Source organism: Carettochelys insculpta, chromosome 5 (assembly GCF_033958435.1).
Source record: "Carettochelys insculpta isolate YL-2023 chromosome 5, ASM3395843v1, whole genome shotgun sequence".
Classification (NCBI taxonomy): Eukaryota; Metazoa; Chordata; order Testudines; family Carettochelyidae; genus Carettochelys; species Carettochelys insculpta.
The window spans coordinates 104693344-104718731 of record NC_134141.1 but is presented as its reverse complement, the minus strand read 5'-3'; the positions used below and the strand labels follow the sequence as shown (position 1 = coordinate 104718731).

General features: G+C 42.4%; 1 protein-coding gene across 5 annotated transcripts in view; it reads left to right on the top strand.

The window, feature by feature from the left end:
- Positions 1-25388, top strand: part of NIPBL (NIPBL cohesin loading factor) — a 319709-nt gene that overhangs the window by 151199 nt on the left and 143122 nt on the right. For all 5 annotated transcript variants that reach the window (XM_074995642.1, XM_074995643.1, XM_074995645.1 and 2 more), the window contains 2 exons: positions 1973-2133; positions 20590-20683. In XM_074995642.1, coding sequence (XP_074851743.1) covers positions 1973-2133; positions 20590-20683 — 255 coding nt within the window. The remainder of the gene's footprint in view (positions 1-1972; positions 2134-20589; positions 20684-25388) is intronic.

Here is a 25388-nt window from a genome sequence, read left to right as displayed (position 1 = left end):
CATGCTAGACCCCAGAGGTCACTCCACAGGCACTGGGGCCAAAGAAGTTGCACAGCTCCCAGCTGGCACCACAGGCACTGCACTGGAGAAACTACAGCAGGGGCCATCTCCACCACTGCCACCACACTCTTGTCCCACCATGTGGTAGGTTGTGTGTGCACAGCAACTGGAGGAGCACCCCACATGTGCAGCTCTCCTGAGCAGCAGTTTCCTACACTCTGCTCTCCTGTTCATCACATGTGGTGAATGGGGAGTATATTGGATACCTGGGGTTAACCAGTTAAACCTAGCATTTAGCTAATTAACTAATTAAATGAAATTTGGCATCCCTATCCTCTATCACCTCCTACAGTATTCTAGGATGCATTTCATGAAGCCATAGTGACTTGAAGGCATTTAACTTTACTAAGCAATTTTTTAACTTGTTCTTTTCCTGTTTTTACTTACAAACCTACCACGTTTCACCATCATTCACTACGTTGGTCATCCATTCACCATTAATCTTCTTGGTGAATACTGAAACGAAGTCATTAAGCATCTCTGCCATTTCTAGGTTTTCTGTTATTGTTGTTCTCTCTTCATTCAGCAATGAGCCTACTCTGTCTTTGGTCCTTGTCTTGCTTCTAATATATTTGTAGAATGTTTTCTATGTGTCTTTAGCTAGATACAGATCATTTTGTGCCTTTGACTTTCTAATTTTGCCCATACACATTGTGTTATTTGCTTATGCTCCCCTTTTGTAGGTTGACCCTACTTTTCACTTTTTCTAGGACTTCCTTTTGATTTTTAAATCATTTAAGATCTCCTGGTTAAGCCAAGGTAGTCTCTTGCCATATACAGTGGAATAATTTGCTCTTGGTCCCTTAAATAATGTCCCTCTGAAAAACTGACGACAGTCTTCAGTTGTTTTTCATCTTAGTCATGCATCCCAAGAGAACTTACCAACCACCTCTCTGAGTTTACTAAAGGCTGCCTTTTTTAAATCTATTGTTTTTATTTTGCTGTTCTCCCTTGTACCATTCCCTAGAATCATGAATCCTGTCATTTCATGATTACTTTCCCTAAGCTGTCTTCCACTTTCAAATTGTCATCCAGTTCTTCCCTATATATTGAAATCAAATCCAGAACAACTTTCCCCCCAGTAGCTTTATCAAACTTCAGAAATAAAAAATTCTCATGTACATTCCAAGAATTTGTTGGGTAAATCTGAGCCTTGCTGTGTCATTTTCCCAATGGATGGGTGGATAGTTGAAGCCCCCATCCCACCAAGTCCTGTGCTTTGGATAATTTTGTTAGGTTTTTTTTTTTATTTGTTTTTTAAAACCTCCTTTTCTGCAGATCCCTATCATGGCATCACCATTCTTATTTTGACCCTTTTAACCTAACCCAAAAACTCTCAACAAGTTTGTCTATGTCCGTTTTGACCTCAATCCAAGGGTGTACATTATTAATGTATAAGGCAACAACACCTCCCTTTTCCCCTGCATATTCTTTCTGAGAAAGCTGTACCCTTTGAGATATATTTTCAATGTGTCTTGCCTTGTGATGATAGATTCATTGACTTTCAGTCAAGGAATTGATCCTTTCCAGTGAACATTGTCATTAACAAATGTTTTTATAACTATTTGCAGTTTCCTGCTTTGATACACCAGCATTCTCCTTTCTTCATGCTTCTAATTTCTTTACTGTAACTAAATACATGTGTAATGCATTAAAGAATCTTAGTACAATATACAAATGTCTTTGATTGAATAAACATAATTGGTCAGACTGATACAATTTCACAAATCGCTGCTTGAAAGTTGGTTCATAATTCTAGTGACTACTTGTTGCTAAAGCAGTGGCGTTGAATTCAATTGGTTATCAAATCTATCACTGATCTTTGTCGTACTTGTGTTATCAATAACGGGGCTTAAAACATTTTAATATTCTATTAATTTTTTTAATATTCATGTTCTTTGTTTTATTTCAGCTTCAGTATCCAGTCCCATTGTCTCAAGTGGGATGAGGAACATACATGAAAATAAAGTTTCAAGTCAGTTGTCTGGCAATTCAGCTAATCACCATGCTGATAATTCTAGACATGGCTCAAATGAAGACTACCTACAGATGGTGCACAGACTAAGTAGTGATGTACGTTACACACTCCAGTATTTTTTATATGAAAGGAAATGTTTGACAACTTTTTGAATTATGTGACTGGTGTAAAAATGAAGTACTTTGCAGGGCTGCTGTTGACATTTGGAAACAGCTAATCTAATTGATTTTTTTTTGTGTAGGTCTTAGTTTTTAAATTTATTTTAAATGACCATTGTTGTACTTATTTTATTTGAAATCATTTTTGCAACATTTATTTTGCATTTAAGAAAAGTAAATATTGTCTCTACATCTTAGCTTACTTTAAGAGTCAGTTTTGCCTTGTTTCAGTTGCTGTGATACTGTGATGTGGACATAGATCTGCAGCTCTTTTAGTTTCATAACACATTTGAAACATCCTGCTAAGTCTCCTCTGTTAGGTAGTGATATGATCTGTGAAACCTGATGAAAGTTTTTTTTTATTATTTGTTATTTTTACTCAATATCTGTGTGAGCTCATATATTTTGAATGGAAATTTATTTATTGGGACCTGTGTTTTTATTTCATATAAAGGAATGTGAATTTCATGCTCTAATGGGATACGTTGTTTAATAGGTTTTAAAGACGAAAGTGATGTTGAACTTGTTCCAGATTCTTTCATAAATTGGTGATAAATGTTCCACTTAATAAGCTCCTCATCCTGCCGACCTTTATACTAGTCCGTCTATGCATCTTGATGAAGTGGTTCTTTATGAGCATGATATATAAGAAACACTAGAATTTTTGATTTTTAGTGGAGTAACTAAAGTTACACATTTTGTTTTGACATCATTTCTTTCAGCAGTGCTTATGTAATAATGCCCACTAGAGTTTATGAGAGGAGCTTAAACTTGGAATATTCAAGCTTCTACCAAGAAAGTAACTACATCAGCTTGTGGCAGTGGTAGGGTGGGAGGGAGACATTACATACTATACAAGTGTGTTACGCTTCCTCACAGAGGACTACTTCAAGTGTGATAACACTTTCATCCCTAAAACCCTGAGCACAGTTAACTCGGTAAAACCAAGAGATGGTGAATCAACTACATCATTCCTGTGTATTAAAAACAAACATACAGTAATGTAACTGTTTCCAGAATATAAATAATTCACTATTCACCAATCAAGCAATGAACAGTTTATGGAAAAAACCATAACTACATATTAATTCAATAGTATTACCTTTATCATTTAGAAACAGTATCTGAAAATGCAGTTAGTCTCTGCCTGAGTGATACAACTTCTCTAAAGTGGGAAGCTGCTTCCAGCAGCAAATACATGTATGCTTCTTCTTCGAGTGGTCCCCATGGGTGCTCCACAGTAGGTGTCGGGCTCGCCCGGTGCCGCATATCGGAATTCTTCTAGCAGTTTCCACTGGATCGCGCATGCACCAATGCGCGACGCTCCCTTGCGCGCCCTCGGTCATGTGCGCGATCCGGTCCCCGCCAGTTCCTTCTCAACCGCCAACGGCTGCAGACGGAATCCGCTCCGGCTCTAAAGCCTGAGACAGATAAGATAGTTGTTTTACTTGTTAGTTCGTTGTTTTTCACTATTATACAAAAAAAAAAAAAGAGCGTACAAAATAGTGGAGGAGAGAGGGGCAGACAAAGAAGGCTGTTAAGCCATCTGCTGCCCTGAAGGCCGTGAATTTTGTTTGGGTTGTAGAACGCACTGATTAGCGGCTAAATACCCTATTAACAGTAAAGAGTCACCGCGATGGCTTCCTTGGGGTTTAAGAAGTGTGAGTCATGCGGTGAGGCTATGCCGGCCTCTGATGGGCATAGTGAGTGCATTCGTTGCCTGGGGGAGTCTCATGTTACCCAGAAGTGTTCGCACTGCGCTAAGCTTACAGCCAGGGCCAGGAAGGACAGAGAAATGAGGCTCAAAATGATCTTGTTTGATAAGGCCCTCCAGCCTGAGCCACCGGAGAATCCTCACACAGAAGGGCCCTCTGGGTCACATAAAAGGAAGGCAGCATCTTTGACCCCCTCTGTGCAGAAGAGGAAGAAACTCTCCCCAGCTCGATCCTTGCCGGCAGTCCCAGCGAGCAGGACGAGCAGAATGCAGAGCCTCCAGTCGCGAGCTGATGAAAGTGGCAGCGCAGTAGCACACATGGCCGAGGTCGGGCCTCCGACTATACAGCAGTCGGCACAGAAGGCACTGCGAGCGCCAGCACGGCAAGCGCCGGAATTGGTGGCACCGCCGCACGTGGCACCGGCTCCCGCGGCGCTGACGGCGCAGGGGCACCTAGCACGGGGCCTGCCGGTGCCAGAGGAAGCTACCCGCGCGGCACCGACAACGGGGCCGAGATCCCCGGCATGGGAGGGGGCGGTGCCCACCCTGCACGGGAGGGGGAAGGCTAGAGCCAAAACCTGGCACCTCAGTCCATCTCCAGGCAGGGCTGTGATGCCCTTATCACCCAGCCCCCCTCCCAAGATACACACGCCGCATCGCCGGGCGACAACTCCACCGGCTTATTTCGGGCCTCACTCTCCGTTCCTCCAACCACTTTCGCTGTGGCTCAGGCCACCTTCACCATTTTTGGGCATGGATCCCCTTAAGTACTATCACAAACCAGCTTCACCATTATCAATGTCGTCACGGAGATCCCGCTCTCCCAGACATCATGGGTACACTCCCTGATCATGGTCCAGGTTTCCATCACCGGGCCCTTGCCCATGTTGCTATGGCCGTCCTCATCATACTGAACACCGACATCGCAGGTCCAGATCCAGGGGCAGATCCTCTCCCACTACTCGTCAATACTCCCGTGTACACTCTCGCTCTGGGAAAGGAACGCAGTTGTCCCAGGGGGAATTAGGTCCAGAGTCCCGAGACTTCCCTTCACAGCCCACGAGGGAGCAAGTATACCAGCGAACTCGGGAGCCAGAGGACTTGGGGGGAGCCTTACCCCAGCGGTTCCTCCTCATCCTCCCCAGATGAGGCCATTGCCCCCGGGGATATGTCCCCTCCGGAAGACCTTAAACAATTCCAGGAGCTGTTCAAAAGAGTAGCATTCACGCAGGACATTCAAATAGCAGAGGTGCAGGAGAAGCACCATAAATTCCTGAAAAAGTTGAGACCCCCGGCTTCATCTAAAATCGCTATCCCGCTGGACAAAGCCATTATGGAGTCAGCCACTAATATATGGCAGACTCCGGCCTCTAGTCCGCCTACGAACAAAAGGGCAGATAAGAAGTACTTCGTCCCAGCCAAGGGCATGGAGTTCCTCTTTAGCCACCCACAACCAAATTCTTTGGTGGTCAAATCGTCCCAGCAGAGGTCGAAGACGTCTCAGTACAAATCAGGGGGGTCGGATAAAGATGCTAAGAAATTAGAGCTGTTCGGCAGGAAGGTCTACTCCTCCTTTACCCTATTATTGAGAGTGGCAAACTACGCGGCACATCTATCAAACCATAACTTTGACAATTACTCTAGACTCACCCCTCTCATGGATTCACTTCCGGAGGACAAGAAGCCAGTGTTAAAGGCGATTGTCCAAGAGGGCTACACGGCATCGCGAACGGGAGTTCAGATTGCCCTAGACGTGGAGGACACAGCGGAACGTTCAACAGCCGCAGCAGTGGTAATGCGTAGGGAATCCTGGCTCCAGACGTCTGGTATCCCCAGAGATCTACAGGCGAAGATCGTGGATCTTCCCTTTGACAAGCAAAAGCTGTTTGCAGACTCAACCGACTCGGTCCTCCACTCTAGCAAAGACTCGAGGGCCACACTTAAGACCTTGGGTATCTATACTCCCCCATACAAGAAAAAGAAATTCTATCCTCAGCAAAGATGCTACGCTTACCAACCACAGCGCGCACAATATCAGCGAGGCTATGACCAAGGGCGCCATCAACAGCAGCAGCAGTACAGGGCCCCCAGGCGACATTCTCAACAAAGTCGCACAACCTCGGGGCAAGCCCAGAGGCAGCAAGTTTGACGCGTATGTCGAGGACTGCCCTATCAACACCATCGCTCAATGCCACTCTCACCTCATGTTCCATCATCGCCTCAAACCGTTCCACTCCCAATGGCAAAAGATCACAACAGACAAATGGGTGCTACAAATTATAGCCACGGGTTACACAATCCCCTTCCAGTCACTTCCACCGATGAAACCTCCCACCTAGCCTCCTCTCAGGGACACTGCCCACGAGGCGAGGCTGAAGCAGGAGGTAGATCACCTCATGTTCATAGGGGTGGTGGAAAGAGTGCCAGAACAATTCCAAGGGAAAGGTTTTTACTCACGCTACTTTCTAACAAAGAAGAAAACAGGAGGCTGGAGGCCGATTTTGGATCTACGGGGCCTCAACCGATACTTGCGCAAGCAGCGCTTCCGGATGATTATAGTTGCCTCCATACTTACAGCACTGGACAATGGAGACTGGTTTGCAGCCCTCGACTTACAAGACGCTTACTTTCATATAACAATCCACCCAGCACACAGACGCTTCCTCTGCTTCACGTTTGGCGGGGAAATTTTCCAATACGGGGTTCTTCTGTTTGGCCTATCCTTGGCACCCAGTGTCTTTACCAAAAGCCTGGCAGTGGTATCAGCCTACCTGCACAGGCAGGGTGTGTTTATTTTTCCATATCTGGATGACTGCCTACTGAAAGGGGCCTCAAAAGCAGAGGTCCTGCGCATGATACACGTCACCGCGAACACGTTTACTTCGCTGGGCCTAGTTATCAACCTCGCAAAGTCAAAGACTGAACCCACGCAAGATATAGAGTTCATAGGGGCGTGCATAAACTCTATCGCATCAAGAGTATATCTGCCCGACGCCCGCTTCTCCACCATCAACTCCTTGGTGCAAGTCATGATGTACAGCCCCGCGGTGCCGGTCCTAACGTGCCTGCAACTGTTGGGGCACATGGCGACAGCTACGTTTTGTGGTACAGAATGCCAGGTTACACATGCGAAGCCTGCAGCATTGGCTGGCGAGTGTTTACAAACCGGCATCCCATACCATCCACAGGGTAGTGTCGCCCACGACGGAGGTACGGAGATCCCTAGCGTGGTGGGAAAATCCCAAGAACCTGCTAGTGGGGGTGCCCTTCCACCAACCACAAATTTTTATTTTTCTTACAACCGATGCCTCCCACATAGGATGGGGAGCGCACATTGGCAGCAAGGTGACGCAAGGGCTATGATCCCCTGCGGAACAGACACTGCACATAAACATACTGGAGCTCAGAGCAGTGTTCAGTGCTTGCAGACATTTTCGGAAATACCTCCATGGCAAAGTAGTTGGGATCAATACCGACAATACCTCCACTATGTTGTACATCAGTCGACAAGGAGGGGCACGATCCCGTGTGTTATGCGCGGAAGCAGTCCGATTGTGGAATTGGTGCATTGCCAACAACATAACATTGAAAGCCTCGTACTTGCCAGGTGCCCACAACGTGAAGGCAGATCAACTGAGCAGGCGCTTTGCACTCACGCATGAATGGCAGATCCGCTCCGACCTGCTACGGCGCATATTTCGTACCTGGGGGTTTCCCCAAGTCGATTTGTTTGCCACCCAGTACAACAAGAAGTATACCCAGTACTGCTCCAGAGCAGGAATAGGGCGGGTGTCCCTGGGGGACACATTCATGATCTCATGGAAGGGCCCTCTACTCTACGCGTTTCCCCCCACAACGCTTATCCACAAGGTTCTGCAGAAAGCCAGAAGGGAGAGAGCTCGCGTGATACTCATAGTTCAAACTTGGGACTGGCAACAATGGTTTCCCTTGCTTCTGCACATGTCGGATCGTCCACCACTCCCCCTACCGGTGGTGCCGGACTTACTCACGCAGGCTCAGGGGTCCATAGTGCCCCTGCACTCTCAGGGACTACGCCTACAAGCATGGTTAATCCATGGCTCAGCGCCTTAGAGAGCACGTGTACGGAGGGAGTACGACAAGTCTTATAGTGTAGCCGAAGGACCTCCACTAGGAGGACTTACGAACAGAAATGGACACTCTTTACAGCCTGGTGTTCTGCCAAACAGTTAGCTCCCCTTGACGTTCCTATAACTGTTATACTAGAATACCTATTGGACCTCAAACGAGATGGGCTCTTTCTATCCTCGCTAAAGGTCCACCTCTCAGCTATATCAGCTTTTCGGCACAAAGAGGAAGGGCCCACCGTATTCGCCCACCCTATCGTCAGAAGGGGCTGGTAAACCTGTACCCCCCTCGAAAACCGCTACTGCCGTTGTGGAGTTTGGACTTGGTGCTCCACATGCTATCGGGACCACCCTTCGAACCATTAGCCACGATACGCCTCCGACTCCTTACGATGAAAACAACCTTCCTTCTTGCGATTACGTCAGCCCGCAGGGTGAGTGAGCTCGCAGCAGTGATGGCAACGCCGCCCTGCACAGTATTCTCAAAGGAGGCGGTGATCTTACGGTTACACCCAGCCTTCGTTCCAAAAGTCTCTTTGGAGTTCCATCTTAACGAACCAATAGTCTTACCCTCGTTTTACCTGAAGTCTCACAGCTCCAGCAAGGAGGCACGCCTGCATCTCCTAGATGTGAGAAGGGTGTTGGCCTTTTACATAGACAGAACTAAGTCCTTCCGGAAAATGGACAGGCTTCTGGTGTCTCTCGCTCCCAGGTCAAAAGGGGAAGGCCTCTCTTCACAGAGAATTTCAAAGCACATTGTGTCCTGTATAAAACTGTGCTACAAGCTTCAAAAGACTCCTTTGCTGGCCCCGCCTAGGGCTCACTCCTCCAGAGCGGTGGCGGCATCAACGGCCTTCTTCAAGGGAATCGCGTTGAAAAACATTTGTAGAGCAGCGACTTGGTCATCCTACGACACTTTCTCGAAGCATTACGCCCTGCATAAGGTGTTCGATGAGGATACCCATCTGTCGACAGCAGTCCTCTCGGAGGCAAGCTGCACGTGAATCGAGTACCCACCTCCTTACTTGGGTTACTGCTGGGTAGTCACCTACTGTGGAGCACCCACGGGGACCACTCGAAGAAGAAAGAGAAGTTACTCACTTGTGTAGTAACGATGGTTGTTCGAGATGTGTCCCCATGGGTGCTCCACCACCAACCCATCCTCCCCGCTTCGGATCTCTGTCCGGTGTTTTTCAGGAGCATCCAAGGCAGTTGGTCAAGGAAATGGCGGGGACCGGATCGCGCAGATGACCGAGGGCACACAAGGGAGCGGCATGCATCGGCGCATGCGCGATCCAGTGGAAACTGCTAGAAGAATTCCGATCTGCGGCGCCAGGCGAGCCCAACACCTGTGGAGCACCCACGGGGACACATCTCAAAGAACCATCGTTACTACAGGTGAGTAACTTCTCTTTCCCATAGCTAATTCTTTGTTTTAAAGGTACACCATCAAAACAATTATCTGTTTGTTAAAAGAAGCATTTTTGAAAAACTTAACCAATAAAAATCTTTCAGTTACATTTAAAATAATTATTCCAAGACAGGTATTTTCTTTTTTTTTAAAAGTTGCCAAACAGTATATAAAACACAAAAGAATGAAGTAATAGGCTAGTACACAAGAATCAGGAATTTAAATTGTCTAGAGAGGGGTAACAGATTAAACATAACTGGTCTACTCTAATTAAACAAACCAGCAGTCATGTATCCCTTTAAAGATTAAAAAAAACAATTTATAAGGTAAGGTAGCACTTTAAAAACTAACAAAATAATTTATTACGTGAGCTTTTGTGGGACAGACCCACTTCTTCAGACCATAGCCATGCCAGAACAGATTCAATATTTAAGGCACAGAGAGTAATCAAGGTGGACAAATCAGAAAAAAAATTATCGAGGTGAGCAAATCAGAGAGTAGAGGGGCAGAAGGGGTGGTGGGAGAGCCAAGAATTAGATTAAGCCAAGTATGCAAATGAGCCCCCATACTTCAAACCACTGAGATTGGAATTTTCTGGGTCACTATAGGGGCTAGTTTGCATACTTGGCTTAATCTAATTCTTGGCTTCCCCACCTCTTCTGCCCCTCTACTCTCTGATTTGCTCACCTTGATTACAGTTTTTGGTTCTCTGTGCCTTAAATATTGAGTCTGTTCTGGTTTGGCTATGGTCTGAAGAAGTGGGTCTGTCCCATGAAAGCTTACCTAATAAATTATTTTGTTAGTCTTTAAAGTGCTACTTGACCGCTTTTTTGTTTTGATAGTATATGGACTAGCACTGCTTTCTCTCTGTTACAATTTATTAGGTGATGAGCTTTTGTGGGACAGACCCACTTCTTCAGACCAATAGCATTTCCAGTACAGACTGACAGTTATATAGCACAGAGGTCCAATAAGTAAATAAAAACTAACAAATCAGATACAAGGAACTGAAGGGGGCATGAGGGGAAGAGATGCTAATAGTCTTGCCTGAGATCATTACGAATTCCAAAGGGAGAGAAACAGTCCTTGTAATGCACGGGATAATTGCTCTCTCTATTGGGACCAAGTGCTCATGTATCGAATTTGAGCATGAACTCCAGTTAACACATCTCCATTTGTAATCTGCTGTTAAATTCTCTTTGTTGTAGGATGCATATTCTCAGGTCTTTAGCAATCAATACCTTATTTATCAATATCACTCTTTACTGGAAACCCACTGACTGCTATACTTTACCTACATGCCTCCAGCTTCCATCCAGTACACACCATACGATCCATTGTTTATAGTGAAGCTCTTACATACAATCACATCTGCTCCAATCCTACTGAGGGACCAACAATTTAAGATCTCTACCAAGCAGTCATAAAACTTAATCACCCACCGGGAGAAGTGAAAAAAAACAAGTTGACAGGGCCAGATGAATACCCAGAAACCAGCTACTTCAAGATAGGCTCAAGAAGGTCAATAACAGAACACCACTTGTCATTACCTATCACCCCCCAGCTCAAACCACAGCAGCACATCATCAGAAAGCTACAATTTATACTACAACATTATGTTACGCTCCGGAAGGCCCTAGGTTAGAGGGCTGTTCTCTCGTATGGACAACCTAATGAAAATTCTCACGAGCAACCACAAGCCATACCACAATAATACTAATCCTGGAACTTTTCCTAGCAACAAACCTCGTTGCCAACTTTTTCCATGTATTTGTTCTGGAGATACCCTCACTGGACCTAACCATGATAATTACAGGATCAGGGGCTCATTCTTCTATAGCTCAGCCAATGTTATATATGCCATCATGTGCCAGCAATGCCCATTCACTGTGCACATTGGACAAACTGGGCAAACATTTTGCCAAAGAATAAATGGGCACAGAGCAGACGTTAGGACTTTTAATACACATAAACCTGTCTGTGAGCATTTCAGAGGAGTGGGCCTTTCTATTAAAGACCTGAAAATATGCATCCTACAACAAAAAGACTAACAGCAGATTACAAAGGGAGATGTGTCAGCTAGAGTTCATGCTCAAATTTGATACATTAACACTTGGTCTCAGTAGAGAGAGCAATTACCTCACGCATTACAAGGACTGTTTCTCTTTCTTTGGTATTCGTAAAGATCTTAGGCAAGACTATTAGTATCTCTCCCTCTCATCTTCCCCTTCAGTTCCATATATCTGATTTGTCAGTTTTTATTTCATTTTTGGACCTCTTGTCCTATATAACTGTCAGTCTGTACTGGAAATGCTATTGATCTGAAGAAGTGGGTCTGTCCCATGAAAGCTGATCACCTAATAAATTTTTTTTTTAGTCTTTAAACTGCTACATGACTGCTGGTTTGTTTTGATATATTACAGACGTCAATGGCTGCCTCTCAGTTACTGTAATTATTCAATTTGCAGAAATTGAACAGAAAATGTAAAAAAAGTACATTATTTTAGAAAAGCATTTTAAATTTCAATATTTTAACAAGATAATAAGAGTTAAAGAATTAAAAAATGACAGCCTTACTTCAATTATAGCAGATGCCTGTTTGCATGCAGTATTGCAGAGAAGCTTTTATTGTAATTTCATGCTTTCATATGCTTCTTTCTGAAGCATTGTGCTACAGAGTGGAAATTTTCTCTACTTCAGTTTCTCTGAATTTTTTAAAGTTTTGATGAAAAGTCAACTGTGTTTGAGTTTTAGAATGCAAATAATACTAATATATGTCGTGTACCTGTTGGTTCTCTACTGTAGGTAGGCAGCATCTCCTATGCCTGAGACTGGAGATCTTATGTAACAGTGCTTATTTGGCCACATGTTAGCTCCTCCCCATCTTGCACTGTGAGTGGCTTCCTGTCAGGAAGCCTTTCAAGTGAACAGCCACTCAAGGGCTGTGTCTACACGTGCCCCAGACTTCGAAATGGCCATGCAAATGGCCATTTCGAAGTTTACTAATGAAGCGCTGAAATGCATATTCAGCGCTTCATTAGCATGCGGGCGGCAGCGGCGCTTCGAAATTGACGAGCCTTGCAGCCGCGCGGCGCGTCCCGACGGGGCTCCTTTTCGAAAGGACGCCACCTTCTTCGAAGTCCCCTTAAGGGGACTTCGAAGTAGGCGGGGCCCTTTCGAAAAGGAGCCCCGTCTGGACGCGCCGCGCGGCGGCAAGGCTCGTCAGTTTCGAAGCGCCGCTGCCGCCCGCATGCTAATGAAGCGCTGAATATGCATTTCAGCGCTTCATTAGTAAACTTCGAAATGGCCATTTGCATGGCCATTTCGAAGTCTGGGGCACGTGTAGACACAGCCATGGTGATCTGCTGCCTCACTAAGGGTCACCTCCCACAGAAGTGCAACCACAGCATCAACTTGAATGCTGAAGCTCAAAAGATCATGATCTTGGAGTTCCTTGCAACTGACTTCAGACCCCAGTCTTTGTGGCTTTTCCCCTCAGCTCAGTCATAAGCTGACCCCAATCACCGAGATCATCTAAACGAAAATCTTCTCTCTTCCACTCAGATGGGAAAAAATGGGCTGCTACATAGTCTTCCATGGAACCACCTCAGAAAAAAGCCCACCCATTGAAGTCAGTAGCCTCATCCTCTTCAGGGGTTAATCAGCTTTTTGGACCATCTCAAGCACATGGTTCAGGAACTAAATTGAGGTCTGAGAACCCTAAAGAGGAGGACTGCAGGCAGGCATGCTGTCTCTTGGGGGCTGAGAAGCACAGTGCAAGATCTACTAAAACTCCACTGACTACCTAGTCTCTGATAACATCTTGTGCTCCAGCACTAATGAAGCCCTCAGTACCAAGCAAGCTGCCAGAATGGAGTAAACCCTCTGCACCATCTACTGGCTGCTCAAGGGAATGCTCTTCAGAACCAACCATTTCTTCACTTGTCAGATACCCACTGGTGAGATTGATGCTCCACAGGAGTTCAGATATCCGAAGGACCTTGTTGTCTCTGATATGCTGTAGCTCTCTCTCTCCTGAGCACTAAGTATTGGAGGGGTAGTCATATTAGTCTGCATCCGCAAAAACAATGAGAAGTCCTGTGGAACCAATATATAACACATGTATTGGAGTATAATCTTTTGTGGGCAAAGACCCACTTCATCAGATGTCTCCTGAGTACTGAGTCCCTTACCTTGAGACTCTTCCCAGAAGTGATGACAGTACTCCCCTTCACCATCAGATGATGCTCTGCCCTACCCAGTGATGAAGAGGAGGGGATATATTCTGCATCTTCTGCATGTCCAGAATATACACACAGGCAACTCATAACTTGTCCTTAGTACCTGGAACTGAACCAGGACCCTGGTACAGGCCCCTTTGGATGCATCCTCACATACCAGTTTCTCAACATTGGTCGTACTTGAATCCATGGGCAATATATAGGTCACAGTTTCTCATGCCACCCATAGAGCAACACACACAGTGTCTAGCAACTGACTTAGTTACGATGGAGGAACAAAAGTAAGAAACTGAGGAAAAGGTTGTATCACCTCACTGCTTTTTTCCTCATCCCCTGAAGAGGCCATCACGCCACCACCTCCTCTGTTGGCAGATGACTTCAAACTTCCAAGAACTGTTTTGCAGAATTTCTGAGTCTCTACAGACTACTCTGGAGAAAGTTAAAGAACTTCACCACAAGTTGCTTGATATCCTACAAACCTTAATATCTGCAAAAATAGCATTTCTGATAAATGAGGCTCTGTTGACATATACTGGCAGCCTCCTACCAACCTGCGGACAAGCAGTATTATATCCATGCTAAGGACAAAGCGTTTCTCATTTCCTACCCTACTCCTTTTTGGCCATCAACACAGTGAGAAGGGTTGTCAGTACCAGTCCAGAATGACCATTTGTGACAGGGACTGGAAGCAACTAGACCTATGCTGTCATAAAGAATATTCTTCTGCAGCAATCTAGTTCTGTACCATGAATTGAGGCTTTTATAGCCAAATTCAGGTACAGTAGTACCTAAGAATTATGAACACCTTCTGAATGGAAGTTGTTAGTAATTGGGCATTTTGACTTAATATAGCATTGAAAACTTTACTGTGCAGAAGAAAAATGCTTTCTCTTTATTTTTAAGTGGTTTACATTTAACACTGCTCATTTTATATTTCTGGTTCCAAATGAGCAGTCTGTTTGACCAGTCATTTGTAACTCTGGTGTTCATAAATCTGAGGTTCTACTATATGTAAGTTGTTCCAAAATGCAGGAATTCTGACATCTGCCTGATGACACAATGGAACAACTGCTAGCCTTCTAGCTTGTACTGAATTACAAGCCTTCCTGAACTCTACATACATACACAATGGGAAATGACTCCTTAGGAAGGAGTACTGCAGAAAGGGATATGGGTGTCATAATGGATCACAAGCTAAATATGAGTCAGCAGCATAACACTGTTGGGAAAAGAAAAGAAAAAAAAAGCAAACATCATTTTGGGATGCATTAACCAGTGTGTTGAAGAAAAGACATGAGAAGTAATTTTTCTTCTCTACTCTACGCTGATTAGGTCTCAAAAGCACTATTGTGCTCTGGGTACCACATAAGAACGGCCATACTGAGTCAGACCAAGGGTCCATCCAGCCCACTAGCCTGTCTGCAGCCAGTGGCCAGTGCCAGGTACCCCAGAGGTGGTGAACCGAAGACAATGATCAAGCTATTTGTCTCCTGCCATACATCTCCAGCCTCTGACAATCAGAGGCCAGGGACACCATTCCTACCCTTGGCTTAATAGCCTTTTATGGACCTAACCTCCATGAATTTATCTAGCTCTTTCTTAAATTCTGTTATAGTCCTAGCCTTCACAGTCTCCTCTGGCAAGGAGTTCCACAGGTTAACTATGTGCTGAGTGAAGAACAACGTTCTTTTACTAGTTTTAAACCTGCTACCCATTAGTTTCATTTGGTGTGCTCTAGTTCTTCTATTATGGGCACAAGTAAATAACTTCTCCTTATTCACCCTCTCCACACCTGTCATAACTTTACATACCTCTATCATGTCCCCCTCAGTGTCCTCTTTTCTAAACTGAAAAGTCCCAATCTTTTTAGCCTCTCTTCATATGGGACCTGTTCCAAGCCCCTAATCATTTTAGTTGTCCTTTTCTGAACCTTTTCCAGTGCCAGGATATCTTTTTTTAGGTGAGGAGACCACATCTGTACACAGTATTCATAGATTTATATAGGGGCAGTAACATACTCCTTGTCTTATTTTCTATCCCTTTTTTAGTAATACCTAACATCCTATTTGCCTTTTTGACTGCCTCTGCAGACTGTGTGGATGTTTTTAAGGAACTATCCACAATAATTCCAAGATCTCTTTCCTGATTAGTTATAGCTCAATTAGCCCCCATCATATTGTAAGTATAGCTAGTTATTTTTTCCAATGTGCATTACCTTACACTTATCCACATTAAATTTCATTTGCCATTTTGTTGCCCAATCACTCGGTTTGATGAGATCTTTTTGAAGTTCTTCACACTTTGCCTTTATCTTGACTATCTTGAACAGTTTAGTGTCATCTGAAAACTGTGCCACCTCACTGCTCACCCCCTTCCCCAGATCATTTATGAATATATTGAACAGGATTGGTCCTAGTACTGACCCTTGGAGGACAGCACTAGTTACCCCTTTCCATTCGGAAAATTTACCATTTATGCCTACCCTTTGTTTCTTGTCGTTTAACCAGTTCTCAATCCATGAAAGGACCTTCCCTCTTATCCCATGACAACTTAATTTACATAAGAGCCTTTGATGAGGTACCTTGTCAAAGCCTTTCTGGAAATCTAAGTATGCTATATCCACTAGATCCCGCATCTGCATGTTTGTTAACCTCTTCGAAGAACTCTTAACAGATTAGCAAGAAATGATTTACTTCTGCAGAAACCATGTTGACTTTTGCCCATCAAATTATGTTCTTCTACGTGCCTGACAATTTTACTCTTTACTATTGTTGCAACTAATTTGTCTGGAACTGGCATTAGACTAGCCAGTCTGTAATTGCCAGGGTCAACTCTAGAGCCCTTTTTTAAATATTGGTGTCACATTAGCTATCTTCCAGTCATTAGGTATGGAAGCTGATCCAATAGTTCTGCAATTTCCCATTTGAGTTCTTTCAGAACCCTTGGATGAATGCCATCTGGTCCCGATGATTTGTTAACATTGAGCTTATCTATTTGTTCCAAAACGTCCTCTAATGACACTTCAATCCAGGACAGTTCCTCAGTTTCATTTCCCACAAAAACCAGTGCAGATTTGGGAATCTCCCCAATATCCTCAGTGATGAAAACTGAAGCAAAGAAATGGTTTAGTCTCTCCGCAATGGCTTTCAGGAAAGATGTGGACAAGGTAGAGAAAGTCCAGAGAAGAACAAGAAAAATGATTTAAGGTTTATAAAACATGACCTATTAGGAAAGATTGAAAAAATTAGTCTTATTTAAACTGGAGAAGAGACGACTGAGAGGGGACAAAACAGTTTTTAAGAATGTAAAACTTTGCTACGTGAAACAGGGAGGAAAATTCTTCTTAACTTCTGAGGATCGGACAAAAACGGGACCTCAATTGCAGCAGTGGAGGTTTAGGGTGGACATTAGTAAAAGCTTTCTAACTCTGAGGGTGTTTAAGCACTGGAATAAATTTGCCTGTGAAGGATAGTCTTGATAATACATAGTCCTACCATGAGTCCAGGATGCTAGACTATATGACCTCTTTAGGTCACTTCTAAGCCTATGCTTGTATGTTTTAATCACCCAATCATAGAAGTCTTAAAGGCCTTTTGAATGCCTACCCTCTCATAGGGCATCCTGCCCAACTGCATAACCCAGCCTCATCTGGCACAACCTCATCAGACTAATATTTGAGCATATGGCAACATACTACTACATTCACCTTTCTATGAAGACAACATTTCTTGTTGCCATGATGTGTGTCCAACTAGTAGGAAAATAGGAGCCCTCAGGCATACGCTCTGTTGACAGTTTTTCATAGCGACAGTCACGTTATGCATGCATCAAAAATTCCTGTCCATGTGCCATCCTCTCTTCACTTGAACCAACTTTCCCCCTTCACTGCTTCTTTCCAAAACCACATAGCAACCAGCAGGAAACTATGCTACACACAAAATATTATATGAGTATTGTCCTTTTACCTGGATCTACCCAAACCTTTTGGGTAATCACCATGCTTATTCCTGTCAAAGACTGATTGCACTAAGAGTGGTGGTTTCCAGACTACTACTTTCCAAGTTGGTCTCTCATTGGATATACGTTTGCTATCGGCTGCACAACCACATACCCCATTTGGAACTTGAGTACATTCCACTCACTCCCTGTCCACCTTGATTTCCATTCTCAACAATGTACTGAATGCTGACATTTGTAAAGCAGCCGCTTGGGCATGCACAAACACTTTTAGGCCTCTATTCCTTCTTGAATTGCACTCTGAAGCTCCAGCCTATTCTGTAGTCACCAATAGTGTCCCTATCGGTGCTTCACTACTCAGAGAAGAGGTTACTCACCCTGTACAGTAACTGAGTTCTTCAAGACAAAAAAACAGTCAAGTAGCACTTTAAAGACTAACAAAATAATTTATTGGGTGAGCTTTCGTGGAAGAGACCCACTTCTTCAGACCATAGGTATGGCTATGGTCTGAAGAAGTGGGTCTGTCCCACAAAAGCTCACCTAATAAATTATTTTGTTAGTCTTTAAAGTGCTACTTGATTGCTTTTTTGTTTTGATAATATATAGACTAACACGGCTCCTTCTCTGTTACTGAGTTCGACAAGATGTGTCTGTCTATGGGTGTGCCACTACCTCCCCCTCTTCCCTTTCTTTTGGAGTTCCAGTATAGGCCCCACAGTAGAGAAGGAGCTGAGGCTGGTTGTCTTGTTCAGTGCTATGTATAAATATCTGCCACAGAACAAGGTGAGGAGGAGTATGCGTGCCACCCAACAGGGACTACTGTGGCTCTGCTGTCCTAGGCATGGAAGGTGCTACCTCACTTACAATAGAGTACCCATTGGGCTTCTCAAAGAACCTCCATTACTGCACAGAGTGAGAAATCTTCTCTTTTCCACTTTAAAATATAGGCTTTTTTTTTCATAATACTGAACTACCTTGTAGTGGACCTTTAGTATGCACATAGTCATAACTGAGGATTTTCAAAACATAAACATTAGATATGAAAAAATCTGAATGACCCAAATAATCTCCCTGCTGTTCGTTGAGTATTTGCTACAGTACTTTCTATTGTTATGGTTTTGTCTGCTTTAAAAATAAAAACATAGTAAATAGTGAAAGTTATACCTTTTTAAAAACTGTACTGAGCAAATGTATACTCATTTAAAAAGTTTTGCGTCACATTTATGATATGCCTACCTTTAAGCATATGTTTCTAAAAGTAGGTACACATTTAAGTACCTTTCTTGTTTAGCGACAAAGTGGACACTTTTCCAAACTAGTCAGGATTATGTATTCATAAACAAAAACTATTAAGCTGACATTTCTCAACTTTTCATTTTTCTGTAGCGCTCATTGTGTCCTGATATTAATCTGTATATGACAGAAATTGGTCCCATAATTTTAATGTTAAAATAAATTTAGCAGGCTCTGGATCAACTCTAACTTGCAGAGACTTAGTGGTATGTCCTGGTACATGCAAAAAATTAATATGCATAATTTTAAGTGTGTAGAGTCTGAATGCTTTACATCTACACAGATGTTTCCTTTATAGTACTGATTACAAGATGAAATAGTTCATTCCCCAAGCTTTGTTAAGAAAGCAAGCATTTTGTAGAGCAGTACTATTTAACTTTTCCTGTTATATCTGCAAACATAGATTGGTCTTTCAATATCACTTGCTAAAAACATGTTAGAAAAAAAGAAATAAGTAAAACTAAGGTTTAAGAACAAAACAGCCATAGTACTATATGAGTTCAACCTGTATCTGGTTTAACTTGACTATTTTATTAAATAATTTGGCACACTTCATTAATGAAAGCAAGGTTGAAATTAATTTAACCTGAGCATTTACCACAATAATTGTTCTCAAGGTGGTATAGAATGCAAAATGGCTTTTTTTCCTCCCATTTATTCTTTTTTAGACATGGGAATTGCTTCAAAAAGACACTTTTCCAAAGCATGTCAAAAAAGGGGTGGAAACAACAAAAATGAATGTTATTGCATGTTAGCCGTTTAACCCAGTGGTTAGTTAATAGTGTTATGAATATAAAAGTATATTTTTGACCACCAGAGGGCTCTACAATATCCTTTGATGAAGCCAGAAGGAGAACGTTAAATTGAATAAATAGCATTTTCTCTTTCATGTCATATTATGGTATGAAAGTTCTTAACCTAAAAGTTAAGACATTCCCTTAGATTTTGGTGATATATGTCCTATGACTGTGAATATTATCAGACATTTTGACAAATGTGGGAACAGGCTGATCTGTGCAAAATGTGGAGTAAATGTAATTGGCAAGTGATGTTAGGACAGTTATACCATATTGTTCTTCAAGTTAGTTCCCATATAGAGTGCTCTTTTTCTAACTTGACTTGAGTTGTTATTGCAATTTATACTTCAGCTGTCTGGACAAATGTTTCTTAGATGTGCATGTTGTCTTGTTCACTCTGATATCATTCCTTTCCAGTACAGAAACAGAAGGTTGTGGCTATGTTAATGTGTAAAAAAGTCAAAGCCTAGAATAAAATTTTAAAAAATTACTCCAAAACCCAGTTTTGTAGTCTCTTTTTTTTTTTAAATTGGTAGGAAAGGGAGTTCAGGATTGTATTTATTAGCTAAGTAATAAGAGTGCTAATATCAGAGACCTTCTAAACATGTGCAGTTTGTCAGGACAATGCAAAATAAAGTGGTCCTTTCAGCATATTTTCACTAATTCATATTTTTGCATGTGCTGTTTATAGGTCTCATTTTTAGGACTCTGATTTCATTCTAAAAATACACATAAAATGTAATAAAAAGGATCTAAAATTCAACACATCTTAAACATAGTTATAATTTGTCTTGTGACCTCTTTTCTAGTATTTTTCCTGATTATATATTTTTTTAGAAACTAAGTTTATAATCTATATTTTCACTGTTTTTAGGATGGTGATTCTTCAATAAGGAACACTGCATCCTTTTCTTTGCGGTCACCACAGTCAGTCTGCTCTCCAGCTGGAAGTGATGGAACACCTAAAGGTACTCTTATAGCTAAAATAGGTTGTATGTATATATGTATGAGTTTTTTTCCCCAATAATACAAGGCAAATGAATTTAGAAACATAATTTCACCTAACTAGTATATTATGTTCGATAAAATCACAGCTGTTATATACACATAATGATAATTTTTATTTTGGTCGTCTATTACCTGGAAACCGGAGAAGGACCAAAATTTGACTTACTGTATTTTAGAACACTGCTGTACAGTATATCAAGATTATATACCGTGTGCTTGTTAAAGATTAAACTGCAGTAGAAGAACAATTTCCATTGTTCTATGCTAACATGGTTCAAACACATCACTGAGTAATTGAATTGAGTTATGATTGATGTATCATAACATAAACCAGTTATTGTGTTAATTGTGATGAGACATATTGTGTTAATATAAGGAATTTAAAACCAGGTCAGCTAACACTGTTTAATATCCACTGTGGATGTGGCCTAAATATTTTAACAGGATAGGAAAAGTAGGAGAACAGCTGAGTAAGAGTAAGTAATTAAAATAAAATTAAAAGTATTGCTTTACACTAAGTTCCAGAATGCATGTAGTTCCTGGGTTTGTGTGTGTGTAGGCTTTTGTTTGTGTTTTGCCTGAGTGCCTTATTACCATTTTATAACAGTAATTGACTGTGACTCAGTGAATGGAATATTCATTTCTGACTATTGCAGAGTATTCAAAGTTATTCATATTCAAGGTTATGCATATTCTAATGACTCATTGCCACAGTAATAAAAAGGGGACAAAATACTTCCCCTGCCATACCAATGGAAGGTAATAAAATAAAATGTTTACAAGATGGATCAGGTGAGAGAGCAAGAGAGCTCAGATTGCTAAGAGAACCAAAAGAATAAGGACAGAGGGGGGAAGCCAGAGGATTCTAAAATTATTTTTACAGTTCATTGTGGTATACAGGTGTCCTATTCCACAGGAGGCTGAAGGAAGATGGGTGCAACCACTGGTGCCAGTGATTGAAATTGGGCAGATTGAAGTAAATAATTTGTGAATCTTGTGCTGGGTTGTGTAGATGGTAGAGAGAACAGTTTAGTTTCTGCAGTTATAGACTCTACCAAGTTTTTATCGGTATAGATTTGCCAGTTGTGGCAGAGCTCCATCTTTGTCTCAGGGGTGCTGAAGTTCTGGGTGGTTAGGGGTTGCCTCAGAGGCTCACTGTGACCCTCAACGTAGTCTCTCTCCCCTTCTGGAGGCAAGGGTCACAGCCTGCAGAGCCACCTTCATCACGGGCCAGTCAGTGGAGTTGGTGTGGACAATCCTCCTTAGTCTCAATCTTCCCTCTCAGGGCATATGTCTGTGATGGTGTGGTGTGTGTTTGTCTGGCAGGGGGTTGTGGGGGAACCTAGACTTGCCTTCTGCTTTGGGTTTCAGCCCAGGGACCCTAATGGCTGTGGCTACAGTTTTTCCTCCACTACTACAGTATAGCCATACCCTGGGCCGCTTCCCCAAATGGTCCCTCTCAGGGTTTTGCTCCTGGTACCTGACCACTCTTGTCCTCCCAGCTCTTCCACAGTGCACCACCTTATTCCCAGTTCCTCCAAAGCCACCCTCCATGAACGTGGGGGTGGGGGGGCTTTTAAACTAGTTCTGGCAGATTTGTAATGGGTTTCAGGTGTTCTGATTAGCCTGTCTCTCTTAGTAGCTTCTAGCAAGTTCTTAATTGGCTCCAGGTCTTATGGTATCTACCTGACTTAATTGGTTTTAGTCCATTCCTGATTGCTCTGGAGCAGCCCCTGGCCTGGTCACTTAGGGAACAGAAAACTATTCATCCAGTGGCCAGTATATTTACCTTCTACCAGACTACTGCAGCCAGCTGGTCTGGGTCAGTCACATAGTTAATGAACAGTTTGGTGAATCCAGAATATCTCACCGCAGACACAGCTGAAAATTTTTCAGCCAACTTTGCTTGAACTGAGGTTATGGCAATAGCATAGTAGTGTTAGACCATCTGGTGTGGATTAATAAGGTTCAGCAAATATTGGAGGCATTTTGAGTTACAACCTTTACATTGGATCCACCTGTCCCTTTGCTAAAGAATTTTATTGAGATGATTTGAAATTGTTGCTATGATAATTTAGTCCTCAGACCACTAAATGCTTGACAGTCAGTTTTTAGGACTGGGTCTAACAGGGAGACAACTTAGTAGCATTGATCAGTTTATTCTTGATGATGACTGAATAGAACCCTGTGAGGCTTGGAGCAGGACAGCCACATGGCTGTCAGGAGCTGTTGCGGTGGGGCACTGGCTCTTGGGAAAAGCAGCACCACATTGCTCTCCTTTGGCCACATCACCTTTTGGGAATAGAGGCTTGTGGATCAGAGGATACCGATTTCTATCTGCAAATATCTGCATCAGTGGTTAGAAATTTGTATCTGTGTGAATGATCATTTAGTGTCCATGCAGATTACTTCAGATCTTTTAGCAGTCTTTGCTGGTGATTTATGAAAATATTGTTGACAAGTCTAAAAACATCTGAAGAGGTAGAACAAATTGCTGAAAGTAAGTTGTTTCCTCTGTGGATGGCCCAATGGGTAGTATTGGATTTTGTTGATAAGAGAGATCACATGCAAAGTACCATGGGCTTTCTAGACTCTCAGTCCTCTGGCTCAACCTATGAAGCCATCAGGGAAGGTATTGTAGATATTGAGCTTCTGTTATTTCAAAATGTAAATAACACTAAACTTTTTTGTGTATTTTATGAGACATGAAGAGTGTGATTTGCATAGTCGTAGAATCGTAGTGTTTAATTATGAAAGATGCTGTGTGACTGACACAGAATTTGAATAGGGAAAATGTACTGTTTGTAGGCTGGGGAAAACTCTTGCAAGAAATGACAGAAGTATATCTGCTGTCTTAAATGATTTTGCCAGACTTTTATAATAGATGGAAAAAATATCCTTAGTCGGGGATGTTGGGCACTTCTCTTCTTACAGATACCGAAACCAGGTCTGATATGTCCATAAGATTCCACATCATGGACATGTCCTATTTGTCTTCAGTTTAGTTTCTTTGTTTCACATCATGCAAACAGAGCAATGGCTTAGTATTCCGACTGTTCCTGTCACTATATGTTTTCTTAAAGTCAAATTTTGGGACAGTTGTGAAAAGTAATTCCCTTTTTTTGTATAGTGGATCATCTAGCTCCATCCCTTCATTTATCCTACTCTTCTGCTTCATGGCAGAATCAAACAAAAGGTGCTCCATCACTGTAAGAGAGTGCCTCTGGAGTTATAAAAGGGGTGCCCTGCCACAATTATTTCCAGTCGATAGGTCATCACTGTGATGAAAAGGCACCTGCCTCTTCTCTTTCAGAAGAAACTATTCAGTCTCATCAACAATATATTCATGGGTCATCCTGAAAAAGTCTGGATGATTTGCTTGGGTATTCCACATATACCACCTATGCAAGGCAAGAAACAGCTGCAGATGTTTTGCAGGGGTTCTCTTAAGCAATGTAATTTGGTAAACCAGACTGTGATTGTCAGTACTATTGCAGTGTTACATTGAAAAAAATTTCCCAAACCTTCTATAAATCCATCTTAAAGAGTAGTAACCTACATTCTTTATATAATAGTAATAAATAGAAGTGGTGTTTAGATCCCAATATAATATTTTTCATTCATCGATTTTCAGTGTTTTACCAGGAAGTTAACATCTTTTCTGATCTTCCCTAAGGAAAATCCGAGACCTCTCCAGGATTCTTCCCCTACACTGCCTCTCCATTTGTATATTGGATGATAGATAATACCAGCATTCATGACACATCTCCATGGACTGTGATCCAAAATAAAATATCAGCCAAACAAAAACGTAGTTTTACTGTATTATCACCCTTTCCCATTAAAAGAAAAAAATAACTTCCCACCCAAAAATGTTTTAAAAATGCCAGAAAGCATTCTTGATTCCCAGATCTATTTACAAATTCTAGTTCTTTCAGTGAAGAAACTTCTCAGAATAACAACTCCAAGCCTGAATAACAAGAAGAATTTTCCCTTTTATGAAATCATGGGAGGGCAGTGGTGACCATCTTTGCAGAAAATGCATCATTTTGTATTGACAGGAATATAATTTCTAAGGTATGGGACGTAATTGTTTCACTCTACTTTGCGCTAGTAAGACTTCAGCTGTAGTATTTTGTCCAGTTCTGGGGGGTCATATTTAAGAAAGATCTGGACAAATTGGAGAGAGTCCAGAGGAGAGCAACAAAAATGATGGAAGTTTTATGATATCAGACATGTGAATAAAGGTTAAAATAGTTGAGCATGTTTAGTTTTGAGCAAAGAAGACTTAGGGAGGGACCTCCTAAGTCTTTTATTATGCTAAGAGGTGTTATAAAGAGGACAGTGATCCGTTGTCCATATCCACCTACGACAGGACAAGAAGTAATGTACCTAAACTGAAGCAAGGAGAATTCATGTAAATTATTAGGAAAAAGTTCTGAACTGTAAGGTTATTTAAATAGTGGGGTAGCTTACCAAGGAAAGTTTTGAATCCCCATCACTGGAGCAGATTAGGCAAACACCAGTCAGAGATAGTCTAGGCTTGCCTGATTGTGTTACTAGCACGAGGGGTTGAACTAAGTGACCTTCCATTCAGCACTGCTTTTCTATGATTTTGTTATTTTCAGGGTACAGCTGTATGGGAAATAAGAGCCACGCGGCACT